The sequence below is a fragment of the Nerophis ophidion genome, linkage group LG01 (genome assembly GCF_033978795.1).
Source record: "Nerophis ophidion isolate RoL-2023_Sa linkage group LG01, RoL_Noph_v1.0, whole genome shotgun sequence".
Taxonomy (NCBI): Eukaryota; Metazoa; Chordata; class Actinopteri; order Syngnathiformes; family Syngnathidae; genus Nerophis; species Nerophis ophidion.
Window position 1 is genome coordinate 21440451 of NC_084611.1, and position 7372 is coordinate 21447822.

The window sequence follows — 7372 nt, forward strand, 5'->3', positions numbered from 1 at the left end:
CGTTTTCTATTCGGGCTCCAGTACTCTGGAATGCCCTCCCGTTAACAGTTATAGAGATGCTACGTCAGTAGAAGCTTTTAAGTCCCATCTTAAAACTCATTTGTATATTCCAGCCTTTAAAATAGACCCCCCCTTTTTGACCAGTTGATATGCCGTTTCTTTTCTGCTCTGCCCCCCTCTCCTTCGTAGAGGGGGAACCAGGTCCAGTGGCCACGGATGAAGCGCTGACTGTCGAAAGTCAGGACCCGCTTGCCAGTGCATCGGTCTCTGCACTGCTGACCTTTCTTCGCTCGGGATGGTCTCCTGCTGGACTGGACTCTCACAGTATAATGTTAGATCCACTATGGACTGGACTCTCACACCATTATGTTAGATCCGCTACGGGCTGGACTCACAATATTATGCTCGATTCACTCGACGTCCATTGCACCGTGCGCCCAGAGGGGGTCTCCACATCTGCGCTCCCCTCCAAGGTTTCTCCTTGTCCCATTGGATTGAGTTATTCCTTGCCCTGATGTGGAATCTTTGCCGAGGATGTCTTTGTGCAGCCCTTTGAGACACTCGTGATTTAGGGCTACATAAGTAAACTTTGATTGCTGATTGATTGATGCTCTGCTTAAGATGACAGCAAAAAGAAACACTAAACAACAAGACAGAATACTATCAAATGTATCAGTGTACTCACCGTAGTGTACTGCCAAAGACACCAGGTAGTCGGAAAAGGGCCGTTCTGAATCATTATCAAGCCAGCGCGGTATCCCACAGTACAGTTTCTTTGAACACAACAACCTTTATGAGCCGCATGAGCATTAACACGTAACAACGATTACAAGGGAAGAAACCAAATATTGTGTACAGTGCATGAAACCTTTGACACGTAATAAATTACCAACTTAAAATGAGGTGGAGGGGAGGATTATGGCACTTCACTGAGAAAGGGAAGAGTGTGCATACTGTAGGTAGCCCTTTCAACACATATAATACTTATATCCACACATGTAGAGTTATTTTTCTTTGAATTATAATAAATAATATTCAACATCACATGGCAGTAAGATGACACTCTTTAGGAGAGAAATTACAGCTGTACATTTAGTTCGAGAAATGGCTATTTTGTCGTTTCCCATAAATTATTTATATTTGTAGTTCCAGTCCAAAGTTTGGAGACAATTTTGGTTTCTATTGAAAGAGAACGTGTTTCCAAACGTTTGACAGGTGCTGCATATTAAGTGCGAAAGGAAAATATCACGAGTACTTTTCTAATCATCCATCTCCAGCCAAAAGTCATTACAGGTAGTTTCAAAGTTTGGAAAGAAAAGGCACAACACGGAGTCGCCACAAACACCAATAAAGGCAGATACACAGTGGGGCAAAAAAGTATTTAGTCAGCCGATTGTGCAAGTTCTCCCACTTAAAATGATGACAGAGGTCTGTAATTTTCATCATAGGTACACTTCAACTGTGAGAGACAGAATGTGGAAAAAAAATCCAGGAATTCACATTGTAGGAATTTTAAAGAATTTATTTGTAAATTATGGTGGAAAATAAGTATTTGGTGAACCATTCAAATCTCTCAATGATGGAAGCAGGTTTTGGCTCAAAATCTCACGATACATGGCCCCATTCATTCTTTCCTTAACACGGATCAATCGTCCTGTCCCCTTAGCAGAAAAACCGCCGCAAAGCATGATGTTTCCACCCCCATGCTTCACAGTAGGTATGGTGTTCTTGGGCTGCAACTCAGTATTCTTCTTCCTCCAAACATGACGAATTGAGTTTATACCTAAATGGATACATGGATGATACAGCAGAGGACTGGGAGAATATCATGTGCTCAGATGAAACCAAAATAAAACTTTTTGGTATAAACTCAACTGGTCGTGTTTGGAGGAAGAAGAATACTGAGTTGCATCCCAAGAACACCAGACCTTCTGTGAATCATGGGGGTGGAAATATCATGCTTTGGGGTTGTTTTTCTGCTAAGGGGACAGGATGATTGATCCGTGTTAAGGAAAGAATGAATGGGGCCATGTATCGTGAGATTTTGAGCCAAAACCTCCTTCCATCAGTGAGAGCTTTGAATGGTTGACCAAATACTTATTTTCCACCATAATTTACAAACAAATTCTTTAAAATTCCTACAATGTGAATTCCTGGACGTTTTTTTTCACATTCTGTCTCTCACAGTTGAAGTGTACCTATGATGAAAATTACAGACCTCTGTCATCATTTTAAGTGGGAGAACTTGCACAATCGGTGGCTGACCAAATACTTTTTTGCCCCACTGTACAGTACATATTCCCTCATGATTATCCACAGTTTTATGTCAAAAAGCTTCCTCAGAGGTAAACAATGTTCTCCTCGCCTCCATCCTCTCTGAGATGTCCTTCGAGAGAGAGGTAGGACTGTGGGGACAGGAGTGGGGTAAGGGAGGGAGAGGAGCAGTAGTTATTTTCGTAATGTTCTTGACTTGTGACCTCCGGCCTCCAGGCCCCCGAGGAATGGCGGTCCAACTGTGGACTGAAATCTGACAAGAGGAAGAAAAATGCGTCACTTTTTGTGCATTCTCAGAATCCAATGGCGGTCTGTTCGCTTCAGAATCATAGTACTTGTCACGTACGCTTGCTGGTGATCTGTGGCTGCGCTGGGACTTTGCTGCTGAAGGGATGCACAGACTCCTTCAAAGGACGGCTGCAACCATTGTTCTTCGAGTAGTTCGTGTGCGCCAGGCAATCCTGTGGTTGTTTTTCGTGCGCCTGGCTCAGCAGGGCGTTGAGGCTGTTGTAGAGGCTGGCGCTAAGGCTAAGATCCGCCCCATAGCTGGCGACGTCATGGTTGGGCCTCGGGGTCGAGCGAAGATACTGGTGCGGGTTGTTGTTGTGGTGGACGGCCTGGGTCTTTTGGAGGGACGCCAGCAGAGCGTCATCATTCTCATACGTCCAACAGTTGGTGTCCAAGCTGCCTGAGCGACTGTGACTCGACACCTGTGGAGGTTTGAAATAGAAGAAATTCATGCATTTGTGTGTATGAATTTAAGGAATGCGGAAATGTTTTGTTCATTGAAGGACTCTCTTGCAGTGGGGCAAAAAAGTATTTAGTCAGCCACCGATTGTGCAAGTTCTCCCACTTAAAATGATGACAGAGGTCTGTAATTTTCATCATAGGTACACTTCAACTGTGAGAGACAGAATGTGAAAAAAAAATCCAGGAATTTACAATGTAGGAATTTTAAAGAATTTATTTGTACATTATGGTGGAAAATAAGTATTTGGTCAACCATTCAAAGCTCTCACTGATGGAAGGAGGTTTTGGCTCAAAATCTCACGATACATGGCCCCATTCATTCTTTCCTTAACACAATCAATTGTCCTGTCCCCTTAGCAGAAAAACAGCCCCAAAGCATGGTGTTTCCACCCCCATGCTTCACAGTAGGTATGGTGTTCTTGGGATGCACCTCAGTGTTCTTTTTCCTCCAAACACGACGAGTTGAGTTTATACCAAAAAGTTATATTTTGGTTTCATCTGACCACATGACATTCTCCCAATCCTCTGCTGTATCATCCATGTATCCATTTTGGTATAAACTCAACTTGTTGTGTTTGGAGGATGAGGAATACGGAGTTGCATCCCAAGAAGATCATACCTACTGTGAAGCATGGTGGTGGAAACATCATGCTTTGGGGGAGTTTTTCTGCTAAGGGGACAGGACGATTGATCCGTGTTAAGGAAAGAATGAATGGGGCCATGTATGCAAGAGCTGGTTGACCAAATACTTATTTTCCACCATAATTTACAAATAAATTCTTTAAAATTCCTATAATGTGAATTCCTGGACTTTTTTTTCCACATTCTGTCTCTCACAGTTGAAGTGCACCTAAGATGAAAATTACAGACCTCTGTCATCATTTTAAGTGGGAGAACTTGCACAATCGGTGGCTGACTAAATACTTTTTTGCCCCACTGTATATGAGTTAAATTGTTACAATAATAGCTATATTCTTGTATTTTGTCATTTATTATACATGTTTTATAACACAAACAAGCTAATGTATGATTAGTTTAAGCAGGCGTGTCCAATTAATGATGCGGAACAAAAGCATAAAAAATGGTTCAGTTCAGTTTCAGTTTATTTCTAACATGCATACGAAACAATGTAATGCATCACACGTTAACAGTTGTTTCATTAGAGCATGTCCGAAAAGTAGTAGGAAGAAGCTGAGCTTATTCAAAAGACCTACTGAAACCCACTACTACCGACCACGCAGTCTGATAGTTTATATATCAATGATGAAATATCAACATTGCAACACATGCCAATACGGCCTTTTTAGTTTACTAAATTGCAATTTTAAATTTCCCGCAAAGTGTCCTGTTGAAAACGTCGTAGAATGATGACGTGTGCGCGTGACGTCACGGACTGTTAGGAAGTATTAGCGCTGCGCACACACACAGCTAAAAGTCGTCTGCTTTAACCGCATAATTACACAGTATTCTGGACATCTGTGTTGCTGAATCTTTTGCAATTTGTTCAATTAATAATGGAGAAGTCAAAGTAGAAAGATGGAGTTGGGAAGCTTCATCCTTTCGCCGCACAAACACACGGTGATTCCTTGTTTAAAATTCCCGGAGGTGAAACTTTACTATGGATCAGAGCGGTCAAGCGAACATGGATCCCAACCACTTGTCAACCAGCAGTTTTTGGTGAGAAAATTGTGGTAAAATGTCGCCACTTACCAGAGATCAGCTGAGCTTGTGCCGTCCGTACAGCTGCCGTCGACTGTCCTCAGACACTGGCCTCAAGACACCCGTGGATGCACCCTTCCGACTATCAGGTAATATTAAACTCACTAAAACACTAGCAACACAATAGAAAGATAAGGGATTTCCCAGAATTATCCTAGTAAATGTGTCTAAAAAAATCTGAATCCGTCCCAATGCAATCGCCTTTTTTTTTTTAACTTGATTTTTTTTTTTTTCCTAGTCCGTCACTATCAATATCCTCAAACACGAATCTTTCATCCTCGCTCGAATTAATGAGGAAATTATCGTTTTCTCGGTCCGAATAGCTCTTTTTGTTGGAGTCTCCCATTCAAGACAATGTGAGGATGTCAGGAGCCATCAACGGGTGATGTCATCGTCTGCTACTTCCGGTAGAGCCAGGGCTTTTCTGTTAGCGACCAAAAGTTTCGAACTTTATTGTCGATGTTTTCTACTAAATCCTTTCAGCAAAAATATGGCAATATCGCGAAATGATCAAGTATGACACATAGAATGGACCTTCTACCCCCGTTTAAATAAGAAAATCTCATTTCAGTAGGCCTTTAATCCTACACTTTTTCATACAATTTCAATTTTATCCCATTTCCTTGTTCTCTGTAACAGAACATTGAATAAATAAATAATAAGCGGTAGAAATGGATGGATGGATGGATAAACAATGTACCATAATAAGTAAACAAATATTAAATACATAAATGATCGTTATCTCACAGGAAAAAAAAGGGTTCAAGATCCATCCATCCATCCATTTCTACCGCTTGTCCCTTTCGGGATCGCGGGGGTCGCTGGAGCCTATCACAGCTGCATTCAGGCGGAAGTCGGGGTACACCCTGGACAAGTCGCCAGCTCACCGCAGGGCCAACACAGATAGACAGACAACATTCACACTCACATTCACACACTAGGGCCAATTTAGTGTTGCCAATCAACCTATCCCCAGGTGCATGTCTTTGGAAGTGGGAGGAAGCCGGAGTCCCTGGTGGGAACCCACGCATTCACGGGGAGAACATGCAAACTCCACACAGAAAGATCCTGAACTCAGGACTACTCAGGACCTTCGTATTGTAAAGCACATGCACTAACCCCTCTTCCACCGTGCTGCCAGGGTTCAAGGTATTCATCACAATTATCTTTTTGTGTACTTTGTGAACACTTATAGTTTGAACAGTCTCTTAAACTGAATCATATTGGTGCTTTGTTTGCTTTCTTTGGTTAATCCATTCCATAATTTAATTCCACATACAGATATGCTTAAAGTTTTAAATGTTGTACGAGCATACAAATGTTAGATTTTCCTCTAAGGTTATATTTCGCCTCTTTTGTTTAGAAGAATTGTTGTACATTCTTGGGTAGCAGCAGGTTATAGTGGTGATAGGTTATGATGAAACTAATAATGAAGAAAAGCACAAGTGTGTGTCTTTAAATATATGGCTAGTATTAATTTGCGTTTTTATTAGAGTATTTTTTCAATTATAAATGACATCGTGTTTAAAGCCCCAACTCCCACCACTTTTTTACCAAACCTGATGATGATTAATAATCGTCATTTCAATATTGATAAACATAATCCTGATTATTACATTTCAAGTCAATTTTTTGTATCTGATACATAGCATAGCTGGAAAATTTAGTGTATATTTAAAAAAATGCAAAGTAGCACTTCTTGGATCCACGCATGCTGTCAGAGACAGGTGTGGACAAACACCGATCATTAACATTAAAGCTACAGACACACAAAACGGTTGGTTGGCAGTAAGGCTTACAAAAATAATTTTTAAACTGTCCCCATTGTCAAAAAACTTGATAAATCCTACTATCAGCCACTTGATTTTATAACACGATGTTCCCATGTTGTAACAATGTTTGATCACACCCACCCACCTTGTATCCATCCAGTGGAATGGTAGCGGGTAGGCTGCTCTGCCGGTTGTGTCTCCAGCTCTGGAGGAGCCTCTGCTGGACTTGGATCCTCTCCTTCTCTCGGTCCACGCTCTTCTGACCGTCGCGGAGTCGGTCCAGATTGCTGCGATACTCCAGCATCTGAGCCTCCAACTCCTCTCTCTCGTAGCGCAGCCTCTCTGCCTCCAGGATGCAGCGCTTCTCACGCTGCTCCAGTGCGCTTTCTTGTTCACTCTGCACACATTGAGTACGTCAGAATACTTCAATATTCAATGTCACACTTTGAGTACGTCGGAATACTTCAATATTCAATGTCACACATTGAGTACGTCAGAATACTTCAATATTCAATGTCACACATTGAGTACGTCAGAATACTTCAACATTCAATGTCACACATTGAGTACGTTGGAATACTTCAATATTTAATGTCACACTTTGAGTATGTCAGAATACTTCAAAATTCAATGTCACACATTCAGTACGTCAGAATACTTCAACATTCAATGTCACACATTGAGTACGTCAGAATACTTCAATATTCAATGTCACACTTTGAGTATGTCAGAATACTTCAATATTTAATGTCACACTTTGAGTATGTCAGAATACTTCAATATTTAATGTCACACTTTGAGTATGTCAGAGTACTTCAATATCCAATGTCACACTTTGAGTACGTCAGAATACTTAC

The 7372-nt window shown here is 41.4% G+C and overlaps 1 protein-coding gene across 5 annotated transcripts in view; it reads right to left on the minus strand.

Annotated features, from left to right (window-relative positions):
* Nucleotides 1-1748: 1748 nt before the first annotated feature.
* Nucleotides 1749-7372, minus strand: part of LOC133551456 (rho guanine nucleotide exchange factor 28-like) — a 93258-nt gene continuing 87634 nt past the window's right edge. For 4 of the 5 annotated variants that reach the window (XM_061898196.1, XM_061898189.1, XM_061898176.1 and 1 more), the window contains 3 exons: nucleotides 6661-6912; nucleotides 2621-2984; nucleotides 1749-2527 (listed from right to left, as the gene is read on the minus strand). In XM_061898196.1, coding sequence (XP_061754180.1) covers nucleotides 2340-2527; nucleotides 2621-2984; nucleotides 6661-6912 — 804 coding nt within the window. In that variant the 3' untranslated portion in view covers nucleotides 1749-2339. The remainder of the gene's footprint in view (nucleotides 2528-2620; nucleotides 2985-6660; nucleotides 6913-7372) is intronic. The other variant, XM_061898205.1, reaches the window with a different exon arrangement.